This window comes from Rhinoderma darwinii, chromosome 1 (assembly GCF_050947455.1).
Source record: "Rhinoderma darwinii isolate aRhiDar2 chromosome 1, aRhiDar2.hap1, whole genome shotgun sequence".
Classification (NCBI taxonomy): Eukaryota; Metazoa; Chordata; class Amphibia; order Anura; family Rhinodermatidae; genus Rhinoderma; species Rhinoderma darwinii.
The window spans coordinates 557,824,789-557,842,018 of record NC_134687.1 but is presented as its reverse complement, the minus strand read 5'-3'; the positions used below and the strand labels follow the sequence as shown (position 1 = coordinate 557,842,018).

At 43.0% G+C, this 17,230-nt stretch overlaps 1 protein-coding gene across 1 annotated transcript in view; it reads left to right on the top strand.

The window, feature by feature from the left end:
- The window catches only part of POC5 (POC5 centriolar protein), a 48,233-nt gene that overhangs the window by 22,411 nt on the left and 8,592 nt on the right, over positions 1–17,230 (top strand). The window contains exons 7-11 of the mRNA XM_075838469.1: positions 8,028–8,132; positions 8,542–8,721; positions 9,415–9,577; positions 15,723–15,871; positions 16,087–16,200. Coding sequence (XP_075694584.1) covers positions 8,028–8,132; positions 8,542–8,721; positions 9,415–9,577; positions 15,723–15,871; positions 16,087–16,200 — 711 coding nt within the window. The remainder of the gene's footprint in view (positions 1–8,027; positions 8,133–8,541; positions 8,722–9,414; positions 9,578–15,722; positions 15,872–16,086; positions 16,201–17,230) is intronic.

Sequence of the window (17,230 nt, the reverse complement as noted above, 5' to 3'; positions counted from 1 at the left end):
ATTCATGTGCTGTGCGTGATTTGTGCATCAACTCCATTGAAGGAAAAAAAAAAGATGTGCTATGCCAGTGCGTGAATAACACATGCCACTCGCAAAGCACACTGATACATAACGCACACGGACCAGATTCACGCACGTTTTTCAGGCGCGTGAATCTGATACGCTCGTGTGAATGTAGACTTAGGGGAGAACATAAACAACCTAGAGAAATATGTATAAATATAAACAGCTGTTCAGTAAAATAAATCCTAGGCCGTCTGTCCACTAACTAAACATATAGTGTTCCTCGATATCAAGCGCTAGGCCTACCGCCCAGCATCTCAAAACACACTTTTGTTTTTTGCCAGGCATTGCCAACCTGTGGAAGTCAAGAAGTTCTGTCTTCCACAGGCTGAGAGCTTTGGCTTCTCTCCCTTGCAAGTCTGACACCACCTTCTTGCTGCTTTAGGCCCAATGCACAGGTCCATGTGTACGGGCTTTGACGGCCGTGGACCACCTGCATTTGCATATATTAAGTATGGGAGCACAGTCCGTAAAAAAACAAAAAAATAGGACATGTCCTGTCTTTTGTGGAGCCTTTTTACGGCACGGACACCTTCCTGTAAATATACGGGAAGCTGTTTGTGTGCAATAGAAGTGAATGGGTCCGTAACTACGGATGAATTCTACGGTCGTGTGCATGGGGCCTTACAACATTCTTTAGGGGATTGTAGACTTGGTGTTTAATTGCACCCACCTGATAGTAAAAATAAAATCGGCTCGTACTGATGGAGTGGGGGTCCAACCTTCTCTGATCACTCCAGCAACCAGGCCCTTGTTCCAGGTCTTCCAGAAGATCAACACTGGGATAAAACCATGTTCCCTGATCAAACACACATTCTGGCTGCTGTAAAAGGAAAAACACAACATTTTCTCCTCCATCCAGCACAACCTCCCCCTAATCACAATCGTGGGGTCAGATTTTGGCCCTCTTTGTGTAACACTTTGTCACCTGGGATATAGACAGTTTGCCTGATCTTCTGGAATAAACAATGACCAGGTTCCACATCTCGCACAGTTGATAGATTGATATGCACTTTGTCAAGTGAGTGTGTTCTCTGATATTTAACAGCCAGCTCTGAAGTCTCATCAGTCATCACATTCACAGACTGGTAGTGTTCAGCACAAAGGTCGCAACAATGCCACTATAGGCGTCATTGACACCTAAAGGGGCTCCTGCTAAGAGGAGTATTTTTACTCACCTGGACATGTAGTGCATCTCTGGATCTGTACCACTCGCATCACACATGGCAGCACGGAGACCATAGCCACTATTTGCCGTTTCTCTTTTATATTCCAAGCCATTTTATCTGCTGATATAGACACTGCAGTTGGGTCTTCAGTTCACGCTATTTTAAATTCTTGACTTCTAAGTCCAGGGACAATTTATATAACTTTACCCACTTAGGCTCTACCATGACCTCAGTCTGATTACTTTTTGTTGTCGACAGTACCCTAGATTGTCCGAAAAGTAAAGACACCATTCTATTGACATTCTCAGTAGGCTAAAAGCACTGTCCCAGCCAGCAGTGAAACCTGCACACAATTAGCCTTCACCATACAGTATTCATTCTCGCTTTCACAAGGTACAGGTCTTATTATTGGAACCGAGCGCTAAATCACCTTTGCAGAGCATTTTTTTTAGTTACCTTTTTTGTTTGGTGTGTGTTCAATAAAAAAATGCTGAAATATGACACTACACACTATCAAAAATGGGGATGGTATTATTTACTTGGTTATCGTTAGCAACAGCATTTATATCACGTAACCTCCGATTCTTTAAGGACGGTGCTTTCGAGCTGTTATCAACCACAACCTCTTGGGGCACACTTGAGCACTCAAACAATTTAGCAGTTACCACTCCTACCTGAACTATGTAAACATTTTCTCAGCCCGGGTTCTTTGGGTACTCCACTTTAATTGTATACCTCCTCATACATGGGTTAGCATAGGGTCCCTGAGTTCAGCTATCCCAAAGTGACTTCTAGTGATTGGCAAGTCAGTGAGACTAAATACAGCAGTGACTTTCCTAACGCCTCCTGCAAAAAAACATCTAAGGCTCGATGCACATGGCCGTTCCCGTAATCACGGCCCGCGATTGCGGGCACGGCCGGCCGCCGACTGCCACCTGCATTTTCGGGTAGTGCTCCCATACAAAGTATGGAAGCACGGCCCGCAAAATGCAAAAGAACGGACATGTTCCATAACTTTCAGAACATTTCTACGGCACAGACACCCATCCGTAGCGATACGGAAAGGTGTCTGCGTTCAATGGAAGTAAATGGGTCAGTTTTTGCGGACCGCAATTGCAGTCCGCAAAAACAGTTTTTTTACGGTCGTGTGCATGGGGCCTAAGAGAGAGGTTATCACAGATCATACTTTATTTGGTGGTATTCCAGACCCTCAACCTTTTACACCTTATCAGTCATATTCAACTTTGAGCGACGGTCGGAAGTCACATTCAAGAAATGTTAATATATTAAACGAGGAGGAACACAAGGTCATAAAAAATTATATTTTCAGATAGTAATACTATAAATTAATATCTACGTATGAATACTACAAATGTGTTCTGTTTGCTCATTAGCATAATAGTCTTAAATTTGCATCTTGAAAATACATTTTACATGAAGGAATAATGTCAACCATGCTTACTGTAGTGTTTAAATCAGGGGTCTCAGGCCCGCGGGCCGCTTGCGGCCCCTCAGGCTGTCACCTGCGGCCCGCGGGACACAGAGCCGCTAGTATCGGGTCTGCTCTGGTACTCTATGAAACCCCTGACATGAATGGACACGCGATGTCAGGGTCTTCCCCAGAGCGGAGTCCCGTGCAGAGCGCTAGCATGGGTTCTGCTCCGGGACTCTGTGGAAATCCCCGACATCGCTGTCCATATATGGACAGTTTTGTCAGGGTCTTCCCCAGAGCGGAGTCCCTGGCAGAGCGCTAGTATCGGCTCTGCTCCGGGACTCTGTGGAATTCCCTGACATCGCTGTCCATGAATGGACATGCGATGTCAGTGTCTTCCCCAGAGCGGAGTCCCGGGCAGATAACTAGCATAGGCTCTGCTCCGGGACTCTGTGGAATCCCTTGACATCGTTGTCCATATATGGACAGTTTTGTCAGGGTCTTCCCCAGAGCACAGTCTTCGGGCAGAGCGCTAGCATAAGCTCTGCTCCGGGACTCTGGAATCCCCGGACATCGCTGTCCACATATGGACAGCGATGTCTAGGGATTCCCCAGAACTGGACAGTGATGTCAGGGAACAGCTGGAGTCCCAGTAGTAGCTCTCTGCCCGGGACTCCAGCTCTGGGGTTTCCCCTGACATCTCTGTCCATGTATGAACAATGATGTCAGGAGCAGAGCTGGAATCCCAGGCATATATGGACACTGATGTCAGTTGCTTCTCCAGAGTTCCGGAGTAGAGCCTATACTAGTGCTCCGCTCTGGGACACCGGCTCTGGGGTTGCCCCAGACATCACATTCCGGTCCAGGAGGATCCCCTCACGTCCTTGTGTATGAATAGTGACATCAGGGGCTCCTCCAGCAGAGGAATCCGTGGCCAAAGTGTAGGCAATGCTCTGGCTGGGGATTCCACTCCTAGAGGGAGCCCCAATGGAGCTATCCACTGGGGGTGTGTGTGTGGCACTATCTACAAGGGGTGTGTGTGGCACTATCTACAAGGGGTGTGTGTGGCACTATCTACAAGGGGTGTGTGTGGCACTATCTACAAGGGGTGTGTGTGGCACTATCTACAAGGGGTGTGTGTGGCACTATCTACAAGGGGTGTGTGTGGCACTATCTACAAGGGGTGTGTGTGGCACTATCTACAAGGGGTGTGTGTGGCACTATCTACAAGGGGTGTGTGTGGCACTATCTACAAGGGGTGTGTGTGGCACTATCTACAAGGGGTGTGTGTGGCACTATCTACAAGGGGCGTGTGTGGCACTATCTACAAGGGGCGTGTGTGGCACTATCTACAAGGGGCGTGTGTGGCACTATCTACAAGGGGCGTGTGTGGCACTATCTACAAGGGGCGTGTGTGGCACTATCTACAAGGGGCGTGTGTGGCACTATCTACAAGGGGCGTGTGTGGCACTATCTACAAGGGGCGTGTGTGGCACTATCTACAAGGGGCGTGTGTGGCACTATCTACAAGGGGCGTGTGTGGCACTATCTACAAGGGGCGTGTGTGGCACTATCTACAAGGGGCGCGTGTGGCACTATCTACAAGGGGCGCGTGTGGCACTATCTACAAGGGGCGCGTGTGGCACTATCTACAAGGGGCGCGTGTGGCACTATCTCCAGAGGGCGCGTGTGGCACTATCTCCAGAGGGCGCGTGTGGCACTATCTCCAGAGGGCGCGTGTGGCACTATCTCCAGAGGGCGCGTGTGGCACTATCTCCAGAGGGCGCGTGTGGCACTATCTCCAGAGGGCGCGTGTGGCATTATCTCCAGGGGGCACTGGGGGGGTGAATGGCAAAAAAAAACAATTCCTTTTTGTTTTTAAAACAAACGGGGAACTTTTTTTTTTTTTTTTTTTTTTTTTGCGTTAACTAGGGGACTTTACAATGCGATCTGTTTGATTACTTTTGTAATGCTTTGATTTACTCGGTATGCTAAAGCATTGTTGCCGGTCAGTAATAAACTGACTGACAATCTATTAGGCTCCCTCCCTCTGCAGCCTCTTGGATGCTGCGGTTGCTATTGACCACGACATCTAAAGGGTTAAATGGCCGGGAACAGCGGGATGCAACTTTTAGCCAGCACCCGCTTCTGATCCTCTGGGCGTTCTATTACGTCCCTTTCCGGTAAGAACAACACAATTAGGGCGTAATATAATAACGGTGCATTATTCTTGGAAAATCAATGTTTGGAAGTAAGATATTCAGCAGTTGATGAACCATCAGGTCCACACGTTTTACATGAAACCAGTGTTTTGCATATACATGTAAACCATCTCACATAAGTCACTTGATGACTTGGTCTAATGATAGTGTAATGTACTTTGATACGGCTCATACACGCTAAATGATCATATTTGCTCCGTGTAAAGATAAATGTGCATTTGTGTGCCGCTCCCGCCGGCTGCGTGGGAACACTAGCTATGTGCGCAGCCGCAGGAGGACTACAGAGGGGATTGATAAGCTGAGTCATGTTCCTGTAGCCTGTTATTATCTCTCTGGATAGTCAATTCACTGGATTTGGCTTTTTTGTTTTCCCAATCAGTCGCTCATCATAATAATTATAATTACTTAATAACCACGGTGTAATCATGCTACCGTATAACTCAGCCGCTGCCTCTTACTAAAATGACCAGCAGTACCCTAACCTCCAGTATGTATGGGCTGCCACTCCAAAACTATTATGCACAGTTTTTAAGAAGATTTAATAGACAACATGCAGGCTTGATTATTCATTCTTGTTTGTGTATTTAATCCAGACCCGTTCCCCGCCTTGCGCATGACACCGTGTTAAAGAGTACCGGTCGCGCTCCTTACATCAATGGGGGGGGGGGGGACCGGCCCACGTCGGTTTTCTTTTTTTTGTTCTTTTTTCAAAAGGGCAAATATCAAATCGAGGAAAACAACGTGCCCCCCCGCCCCCATTTTCATAATCAGCCAGACACAATAAAGCAGCCGCAGTCTAGCATTACCAGGGTGGGAAGGGCCACGGTTTTTGTCCCTTCCCAGCCTGCAGCTGCCCCAGTGCCTGACCATCACTCCAGGTAGTCGGGTACTGGATCGTACCTGGCTCTTCCCAGTACCCCTGGTGGCGGTGGTTACCTGGTTAATGGGGGGTTAGTTCTAGCCTTTTTACTGGCTAATACTAAGCCTCGCCTTTGTTTGACAATGTCTATTACTGACCACCGCCATTACGAACACGCTAATAAAGTATTAAAAAACACAGAAATAAGAAAATATTTTTTTTATTTAAATAGGAACACAACTACACAACCTTCTTTCACCATTTAGAAACCCCCAAAAAAACATAGATCATTGAAGTAGTCTATCGAATCTATAACGTAGTCCAAACGGTCCAGCGGAACCTGCAAAACAAAACAAAAAAAGTAGTATAAAAAAAAAACGGCTACTCGTCTACAGCAGACTTCTGTCCTCTTTATTCTCCCCTGCGCAGCAATAGAATCTAGAGAGCAGTCAAAAAAAATTCCCCTTTTAACTCGGCTACCTGTGAACTGAAATGTCATAGACCACAGGGAAAAACGTTTCCCCATCATGTCTAATTCCTAGATGACTCTGTGGTACTCCACCATTGGGAGAATTTTTCCCTCTGGCGGATGATTTTTCGTTGACAGGTAGCAGAGTTACATAATGGGGAATTATTTTTCCCTGTCATGTCTAATTTCTAGGTGATGATTTCATTGTACTTCCCCGTGGGGAAAAGTTTTTCCCTCTGATGGATGATTTTTCCATTGACTGGTAACAGAGTTACACGACAGGCAAAAATAATGCCCCATCAAGTAACTCTGCTACCTGTCAACTGGAAAGTCATCCACCACAGGTTTCTCCTGCTTGACTCATCATTTTCAGCTTTTTGGTGTGTCCTGTAGCTGCTGCCGTGATCAGCACGTCCTACCATGGTCACTCACAAAGTGGCACTGCACGTTGCTAGGCAATTTGAAGACACCTCCTCCTGGCTTGTAGCCAAAAATAGGGAGGGATGGTGAGTGTGGTCTCTAGTAGGGAGAGTGTCCCTGCTACGTTTACAGCAACCATCAGTCAGGTTGATTTGCCTTATCCACCTTGCTGTAATTATGGGATGTGCTCCCTCTGGTGGCCAACATAGGGAAACGTGAAATTACCACCTTGTAGAAGAAAAAAAAAATACACCAAAAAAAATATTAAAAATATGTAACTTAATAAAAAAAAAAAATTATTTATTTGCGACACATTCCCTTTTGGGCCTTGTTCACTCAGAAGTTTTTGACGCGGAAAGTGCTTCGGCTTCGGAAACTGGGCCAAAAAACTCCTGAAACCGCCTCCCTTTGATTTCAAACGGAGGCGTTTTTTCCCGCGAGCAGGAAAAAGTGCCATGCCCTTTCTTTAGGCGTTTCCGTGTCTGACCTCCCAATGGTAGGCAGAGAAAGCGGTTTTTGCTGTGTTTTTTGCCCGTGGCACTCAATGGCCGCGGCTGAAAAACACTGCAGTAAACGCGCCAAAGCGAGTGCAGGCAGGTCAAAATCTGCCTCAAAATTCCTGAAGGAATTTTGAGGCAGATTTCTCTGCCTGCAAAAAAACTCAGTGTGAACAGGGCCTTGGATGTGGTATTTTGAGGCAGTTTTCAGGGGTTTTATTTTGGGTTTGTAACCTTATTCATCTGTAAAATCTGTAAAATATTCATCTGTAAAAAAAAAAAAGAAAAAAAAAAAAACCCCAAATCCTCCCCAAGATAGAGCAGGATGCTTTTTTTTTTCCCCAATTTCAAATCAATGGGAGGCAGATTTGGGGCTTTTTTTTTGCTGATTCAGATGCAAAAAAATCTTCAAAATCAGCGTAAAAAAACTTTAACATGCTACAACTGTCTGCAGAGGTGGCCTTTCCTCCACTGCTCTGTCTGCAGTAGGAGACCAACTTTGAGTCCCACCCCCTCAGCCATCTACCAGACAAAAATTATCCAAAAGAAATTAACCCGTGTTCTCTGCAGGATTGCTACAACAATGTTTGCTTCAGCAAGATGCAGATCGTCTCCGATTTACTTTTTATCCTTTTATTGCTAGGTTTGATGTTCTTTTATATTCGGATTAATAGATCCCTTACATTAACACAAATGAATACAGACTTAATATTAATACCAAATTACGGTAATATGAAGTCCGTTTTTCACGCCAATAATAAATCCTATTTGTGGAGCACATGTTGCTTTATGGTTCTATTCATTTATTCATTCATATCTAGCAATCTTAGAGTTTTACTAATAAAATGTCTATTATAAACTCTGACATCACCAAATATGATGTTCTTTACCCCTAGGTGATTTCTAACCTGACCCGTGCACTGGAGAAGCAAAAAGAAAAGACTGAACTAATGCGTACATTTTCCCACTGGCGACTTCAGCAAATAGAAGCAAGACAAGAGGTGAAGAGCAGAACATGTGAATCATTCCCAGGGTTCCTTGTGAATCATTGTTATATAATAATTCCTATATTTAAAATGAGTGGCCTTTTGACTAGTACTAAGGGGCACCTGTATCAATGTGTCACTCTTCATTATTTTGCAAATAGGATGAGCCGTATTTATAATTGGACTGTGCCATTAAGAACTGCACATGGTTAGCGAGTTAAAAAGCATGTAAATGCATAGGCATGATCAACGCTTGCAGAAGTCCGACTCTACTTGCCATGTGCCATTTCAAGCCAATCACAGGACAAATAAGCCACCAAAAAGCTGCCCATGACCAGTAGAGTGGAACTCCTCCCAAGTCCGGGTCAAGTCAAAATGGTATAATATATGGGTTTTGTTGCCCGAATAAAACATATTCTTTTAGGATTATGTATGCAGTGTGGCAGACAAACATTACAAAAGAATGTTATTGAAGAACATGTGGAGAACATGGCGCTCAGTTATAGAGTCCAACTGGAAAGACAAAGTGGAACAGGCATGCCGAGCCAGAGCTGAAGAAGTTTGCATTCAGCTGTCTAGGGATTATGAATCCAAGGTTGCTCAGGTATTTACATAATTTTTAAAGGGCAGCCATTGAAAGTAATATGTATCACTGACACCAGCCATGGTCAGTCAATTGTATCATTGACATCAGTGGTCAGCAAGCAAACCACATGGCAGGACAGCAACAGAAGGATGCAGGTATGTAAAAAATGGGAAGGCCTTTACTCCCAATATGACCCCCAAAACAATAGTAGAGGCAACAACATCCAATTCAGTATTCAGAAATTTAGTGTGCCCAAGTAGTCATAAGTTTCGACCCGTAGTAGTGATTGGGTCTTTTCTCTTGTCTGATTACTTGGGCACAATAAATATTTGAATACTGAATTGGATGCTGTTGCTTCTACTATTGTTTTGGATATCAGTATTCAGGAAGACATCTGCCTGTCCTCATAGCCTCTACATGAGACCTCACTGATGGTGTATGAGTGGTGGGCAGCAGCCTTCCTTTTGTCATCTCAGTATGTGTTAAATCTTGTTCTGCTGTGTTCAAAAAGATTAAAATATTTAAAAAAATATTACATCTCATGATCACATTGATAAAATACATGGATTTCCCTGGAAATTAAGAGAAGGCATAATTGGGCATCTGGTCATGATCTTTCCTATATGAATTCCTTGTAAGGGTAAAACCGTTTTTTGTTCAAATTTAAGATGTAAGCCACCACATTTACCAATTCCTTCATGCCATTTGTAGCTGAGTGGTGCCCTGGAAGAAGCTAGGGCAGAAGTTCAAAGACTACATGCAGAGAGGGGGCATTTTGAGGGATCTATGAAGAAAGCGTTCATGCGTGGTGTCTGTGCATTAAATATGGAGGCCATGTCCATGTTTCAAGGGAGAGAAATTCAAATGGAGCATGGTAGGTAACGAAGTTCAAATTTCCTTACATGTGATCGCATAGACGCGTATGTTCAAGCACTTTACATTTCTATTTCTTTAACCCTTTTGTTGTCGAGACAGTTTTCACATTTAAAACAAAAAAAGCAAATTAAACTTGAATTATTAAAAGAAAAAAAATAATAATCATATATTATACCCACACACCCATATATTTTCTGAAAGTAGACACCTGGCACATTGTGAAAATAACACCCTTCACTTTACAATGATAAGCATTTTCATGCAATTTTGCATAAATCATAATGTTTTGTAAAAAAAAAATTGCAAGAAAATTCAGGTTTGTGGCTATAAGTTTGACCCAAGCAGCTCCTAAGACGCACAACACCTCCTATAAATAAAAGTACAAGATGTGCAGTGCTTATACATGCCACTTATGTCTGTATGCAGATATCTCCACATAATGAATGAATGGATGAATAGATAAGATGCTTTTTAACCCCTTCCCGTCATTTGTCGTATGGATACGTCATGGAAAACCAGTGTTTCCCACATTTTGGCGTATCCATACGACAAATGGTGGACACCGGATCAGAAGCTGAGTCGGTGCCACCATCCCCGGGTGTCGGCTGCGTGTTATAGCTGACACCCTGGGGTACTGGGATCCCCACCATTAACCCCTTAAATGCAGTGGTCAAAAGCGATCGCTGCATTTATGGTGTTTGCAGCTCATCGGCACCCCAGCAATGAAATTGCCGGGGTGCCTGTAGCTGCAAAGGAAACCGAAGGCCTAACTATGGCCTACCGGTATGCCTAGTACGGAAGACTTTCATGCCCCGACCGGATGCGGGGCCTAAAAGGCTTCTGTAGCCGCCGGCAAGATGGCACTGGCTCAGGAGCTGAGCCGGCGTCATCAGTGGTGGATATCACCTATATGTTACAGCTGACATCCACCTGTAATGGCAGGAGCCGGTGCTAACTCCGATTCCTGCCATGAACCCCTTAGATGCAGCGTTCGCTACATCTTTGTGGTTGGTAGCAGATCGGCAGCCCGACTGCTCCATTGGCAACAGGAGGCCTAACAATGGCCAAATTAGGCATCAACTTCGCATGGTACTCTTTCACTCCTGAACCTGGTCGAAGGCAAAAGATTAGTGCCCCATGTAGGGTGTTTCTAAAACCGGGAAACACCGCATAATAATTAGAGAGCTGTCTTGTTATGGTGGCACAAGCTGGGCACCACATATTGGCATATCTATGGAAAAATCCAATTTTCACTCTGCAATATCGAGTGCACACTAAGGGTATGTTCACATGCAGTGTTTTCAGGCATATTTCGGGGCATTTATGCCTCGAAAAACGCCTGAGAAAACAGAAGCTGAACGCCTACAAACATCTGCCCATTGAAATCAATTGGAAAAACAGCATTTAGTTCATATGGGGAGTCTTTTTACTCCTCTGTTTTAAAAAACGGAGCGTAAGAAGACGGTCCGTAAAAATAAGTAGCATGTCACTTCTGGAGGCATTTCTTGGAGCTGATTTTCCATTGAACACTATCAAAAAACGCCTCAAAAGAAGCTCCAAATTAAACGAATCTTCATTTTCAGCTTCAAAAAACGCCTGAAAATCAGAGGCTGTTTTCTCTGAAAACCGCTCCGTATTTTCAGACGTTTTTGTTAAGCGTGTGAACATAACCTCACCAGTGTTTTGCAGAAATGAGGGTAACATGCTCACTACATCCCTAGGTGAATACCTTGAGGGGTGTAGTTTCCAAAATGGGGTCACTTATTGGGGGTTTCCACTGATGGCGCTCCTTCCCTTTTTGAGCCCCGCCGTGTGCCCAAACAGCAGTTTATGACCACATATGGGGTATTTCCGTACTCTAGAGAAGTTACTTTACAAATATTGGGATGCTTTTCCTTTATTTCTTGAGAAAATGAAAAATTTTGAGCTAAAGCTACGTCTTATGGAAGAAAAATTTGTTGTTGTTTTTTATTTTCACTGCTTAATCCTAATAAAATCTATGAAATACCTGTGGAGTCAAAATGCTCTCTACAGCCCTAGATGAATTCCTCAAGGGGTGTAGTTTCCTAAATGGATGTTTGGACGTTTTCACTGTTTTGGTCCCTCGGGCTTTGCAAATGTGACATGGCCTCCGCAAACAATTCCTGTTAAATTTGAGCTCCAAAAGCCAAATTGCGCTCTTTCCCTTCTAAGCCCTGCCGTGTGTCCAAACAGCCGTTTATGACCACATGTGGGGTATTGTTTTACTCGGGAGAAATTGCTTTACAAATGTTGTGGTGCTTTTTCTCCTTTAGTCCTTGTGGAAATTAGAAAAAATTAGATTTTAATTTTCTTGGCCTACTTCCAATAATGCTCACTATACCCCTAGATAATTTCCTTAAGGGGTGTAGTTTCCAAAATGGGGTCACTTGTGGGGGGATTCCACTGTTTTGTCACCACAAGACCTTCAAACTTGACATGATGACTAAAATATATTCTCATAAAAAGGAGGCCCCAAAAATTCACTAGGTGCTCCTATGCTTCTGAGGCCTCTGCTTCAGTCCATAAGCACACACGGGCCACATGTGGGATATTTCTAAAAACTACAGAACCTTGGCAATAGATATTGAGTTGCGTTTCTCTTGTGAAACCCTCTGTGTTACAGAAAAAAATGGATTTGTAAATTTCACCTCTACTTTGCTTTAATTCCTGTGAAAAGTCCAAAGGGTTAAACTTTCTAAATGCTGTTTTTTGAATACTTTGAGGGGTGCAGTTTTTAAAATGGGGTGACTTTTTGAGGGCCTTATATATTAGAAAACCCCAATGTCACTTCACAACTGAACTGGTCCCTTTAAAAATAGCCTTTTGACATTTTCTTGAAAATATGAGAAATTGCTGCTAAAGTTCTAAGCCTTCTAACGGTCCTAGAAAAATAAAAGAATGTTCAAAAAACGATGTCAATCAAAACTAGACATATGGGGGATGGTAATTAGCAACAATTTTGTGTGGTATAACTGCCTGTCTTACAAGCAGATACAGTTGGACTTTAGCAAGCCTCATTTGCATAAATATAAAAATGGTCATAACTTGGCCAAAAATGCTCGTTTTTTCAAAATAAAAACGTTACTGTAATCTACATTGCAGCGCCGATCTGCTGCAATAGCAGATAGGGGTTGCAAAATCTGGTGACCGAGCCTCTTTAACCCCTATCCGCACCAGGACATAACTGTCCGTCGTCGCGGGAGGTTACTTCCCGCACGAGGACGTACAGTTAATGAGTTTTTCCCGGTGCACACCGTCGGCGACAGTGTCCACCGGGAGGTGAGCTGTCGCTGACAGCTGACAATCCACTCTTGCCGACCAGCGGTCCTTTGCCGCTGGTTTAGGCGAATTAACCCCTTAAATTCGGCGATCAGGTGCAATCGCCGAATTTTGGGGGTTTCTAACATATCGACAGACCCGGTCCGAAATCGCAGGGTTTGCTGATAGTTACTATGGCAAACGGAAGCCAAACAATGGCTTCCAGGTCTGCCATGGACGGAAGCCCATCGTCCTGATAGGCTTCCTGTCAGAGTCTTCCTGTCGGCGACAGTGTGCATCGGGAACTTGGAGATCAGCTGTCCCCGACAACTGACACTCCAGTGTTGCCGATCAGCGGCTCATCGCCGCTGATTTTGGCAATTAAGCCGTTACATGCGGGGCTCGATTGCGATCTCCGCATGTAGCGGGTTTGTAGCGCATCAGCAGCCCCCATGCAATCGTGGGGGCTTCTGATGCTTGTGATGGCACCCGGGGGCCAGACAACGGCCCCCGGGTCTGCCATGTATGAAAGCCTATGAGGATCAGCCTCTGCTGATCCTCGTAGACCAACTGTCAGAGTGACTGTGACGTCACACTGACAGTTGGAATACATTACACTACCTAGGTAGTGCAATGTATTCTAGCAGCGATCAAGGCTGCAGGTCCAAAAAAATAAAGTGTAAAAAGTAAAAAAAGTTAATAAACAAAAAAAGAAAGTGTAAAAAGTTAATAAAAATGTTTTATAAAAGTGTAAAAATAAAAGGTTTTGTTTTCCTATAATAAGTAATTTATTATAGGGAAAAAATGAAAACGTTAAAAAAAAGTGCACATATTTGGTATCACCGTGTTCGTAACGACCCAAACTATGAAACTATAATGTTCATTATTCCGCACGGTGAACGCCGCAAACAAAATAAACGTAAAACTGTCAGCATCGCTATTTTTTGGTCACCACCCCTCCCAAGATATAGAATAAAAAGTGATCAAAAAGTCGCATTTACCCCAAAATGGTACCAATAAAAACTACAACCCGTCCCGCAAAAAACAAGACTTCCCACAGCTTTTTTGACGAAAAAATAAAAAAGTTACAGCTCAGAATAGCGTGTCCCAGAAAATAAATTATTTTATAGAAACTTAATTTTATTGTGCAAACGCTGCAAAACTTAAAAAAAACTATACACATATGGTATCGGCGTAATCGTACCGACCGGCAGAATAAATTAAAACGTAATTTATTGCGCACGGTGAACGCTGTCATAAATAAAGAATTTAAAGCGCCAAAATCGCTCTTTTTTGGTCACCTTAGCTCTAAAAAAGATCATGAGGGGCCAAAATGCTAACTATACCCCTAGAAAAATTCCTTGAGGGGTGTAGTTTCCAAAATGGGGTCACTTTTTGGGGGTTTCGACTGTTTAGGTACCACAAGACCCCCTCAAACCTGACATGGTGCCTAAAATATATTCCTAAAAAAAGGAGGCCCCAAAATCCACTAGGTGCTCCTTTGCTTCTGAGGCCGGTGCTTCAGTCCATTAGGACACTAGGGCCACATGTGGGATATTTCTAAATTCTGCAGAATCTGGGCAATAAATATTGAGTTGTGTTTCTCTGGTAAAACCTTCTGTGTTACAGATTTTTTTTTTTTTATTACAAATGAATTTCGGCTAAAAAAATTAAATTTGTAAATTTCACCTCTACTTTGCCTTAATTCCTGTGAAACGCCTAAAGGGTTAAAATACTTTCTGAATGTGGTTTTGAATACCTTGAGGGGTGCAGTTTTCAAAATGGGGTGATTTATGGGGACTTTCTAATATATAAGGCCCTCAAAGCCACTTCAGAACTGAACTGGTCTGTGAAAAAATGGCCTATTGAAATTTTATTGAAAATATGAGAAATTGCTGCTAAAGTTCTAAGCCTTGTAACGTCCTAGAAAAATAAAAGGACGTGAAAAAAAATGATGCAAACATAAAGTAGACATATGGGGGATGTTAACTAGTAACTATTTTGTGTGGTATTACTATCTGTTTCACAAGCAAATACATTTAAATTTAGAAAAATGCTAATTTTTGCACATTTTTGCTAAAATGTGAAGTTTTTCACAAATAAATATTGAATTTATCGACCAAATTTCTTCACTAACATAAAATACAATATGTCACGAGAAAACAATCTCAGAATCGCTTGGATAGGTAAAAGCATTCCGGAGTTATTACCACATAAAGTAACACACGTCAGATTTTGAAAAAATCATCTGTGTCCACAAGGCCAAAACAGGCTCAGTCCTGAAGGGGTTAAGAAAATGCAGAAACATTGTAAAACTATGGTACAAAGAAATTGAGGCAGCACTACCAAATATTTGAATAGAGATCCTTTTATTCCACGTGTGTGCGACGTTTCAGCTCGGTGTGAGCCTTTCTCAAGCAAAACTATGGTAGATGCTACCAGCGTTGTGAACAACACTACACGGAGGAAACCAAATGTATCCATCATAAAATATATTGTGAATGTGTTTTTTTTAATACTATTTGAATGAAGTGTTAGGCTTTTTCCAAAGTCTTGATGCCAGTGAAAGCGTGATACCATGCTGAACACCAGGTGTCACTGTAACACAGAATACACATTTATTTCCTGCCGAGACATATTCCACAATACAGATTGGATGTGCACAATAGCAGGGTAATATGTAAGGAACATATATGGGTAAATAATATTAAAGAAATGTTTAAGGCTGTTCCACTATTCACTGCAAGACTTTATTTTTATGAATTTAAATTGTATTTTGGAAAAGAATTGTCCTTTTCCCCATCAGTTTTGTTATGTAGGGTATTTTTCAATGATTACAATGTTTTGTTATTGTATCTCTTCAGGAGCAGATCATTCACCTAGGAGAGAAGACCCTGACTGCAGCCCCTCCGTTACATTTCAGCAGGTGCCGACCTCTTCTGTTCCTATGGGCTCTCCGCGTTATGATCTCTCCTCATGCATCCACATTCCTGCTGTCACATCCGAGCAAAGCGTGAGTAAAAAGTATTTACACATCACATATATATGGGTTGTAGAAGTCTGTGCCAATTAAAATGCCATGTTACCCGATGCTTGCCTTCATTTACTAGATATTAGAAGTCAGGCATGTACTGGGTGGTTTAAAATGTAATGCTGGCCCTAAGTTTTATTGTTTGACTTTGCCTGTTTTTCAATATTGAGTCCAATGGTTTCATCTTTGCCCTTTAGTGTCAACCGCACTTTGTTCCTTCAAGTGTTTCTGAGTCCAAAAATGATATGAGCACTCCTGTGGTAATATCGGGTACTACATCCGGATCAAGCATATTATCAACACAGAAACCGGTAATTGGTATGATTTATATCTGTGTCCGCTGCAGTGGCCAAAGCGGGACCAGAAGAGCTTGATTTTAGGCCACTCTTTCTGACTTTAACACAAGTGGGAAAACTGCCTTCCTACAGGTTCGGGTTTATTGTAACATGGCCATCAAACATCTGAATCCAATTTTTAACATTTCTAGTAGGCTTAAAGGGGTACAGCCAATGTTTATTGCATAAGGAAAGGTTTTACCATTTTCTCGAATACTCCCTGTATCAATTCTTCACATAAACAGGACAGATTTTTATACACTGGAAGTAAACACTTAAGGTTCCTATTGAATGACAGCAAGCAGAGATATGGAAAACTGTGGTGGACACAAAGATGCACAGCTCGTTACAAGACGGAGCTCTGAGGACTATTGTAACAAACCGTGCACCTGTGTGACAGAAAGCATATTGGAAAATTGTATAACTTTTCATTATAGAAAGAATAACCTTTATTTTCTGAGACCAGAATTCTACTCGAAAGTAAATGCATGATCTGGTGATGTCGTATAAATGTCAGTAATACTGTGATACCTGCTGTGAAGTTAAAAGAAACAATCCCATGAGAAATATAATTTCCTTGCCCGTTAGTAATGGCCATGTTTTACACGTGTGCTTTATATTTTTATATTTCTCCACCCTTTCTTCAAATACAGCCTCTCTTCTGGTCCCCCCATGCATTGACAACATTAAAAAAAAAAATTCACCCCCCCCGTCGCTGCTGCCGCGCGCCGCTCCGCCCCGTCGCTGCACATTAAGGGATTGGAACTAGCAGGTTTTCACCACAAACTATCCCTCTTTGCCAATGACACGCTGATAATTTCTCACCCTATTGTTTCCCTCCGATTTCACCTCCTATTCCTGGAATCGCTACAAATCCCACTAAATCTGTGGCACTAAACATTAACCCCTTAAGGACACGGCCAATTTTAGCCTTGAGGACAGAGCATTTTTTTTTTACATTTCCCTCTTTGCATCCCGACGCTCATAACACTTTTATTTTTTGTAC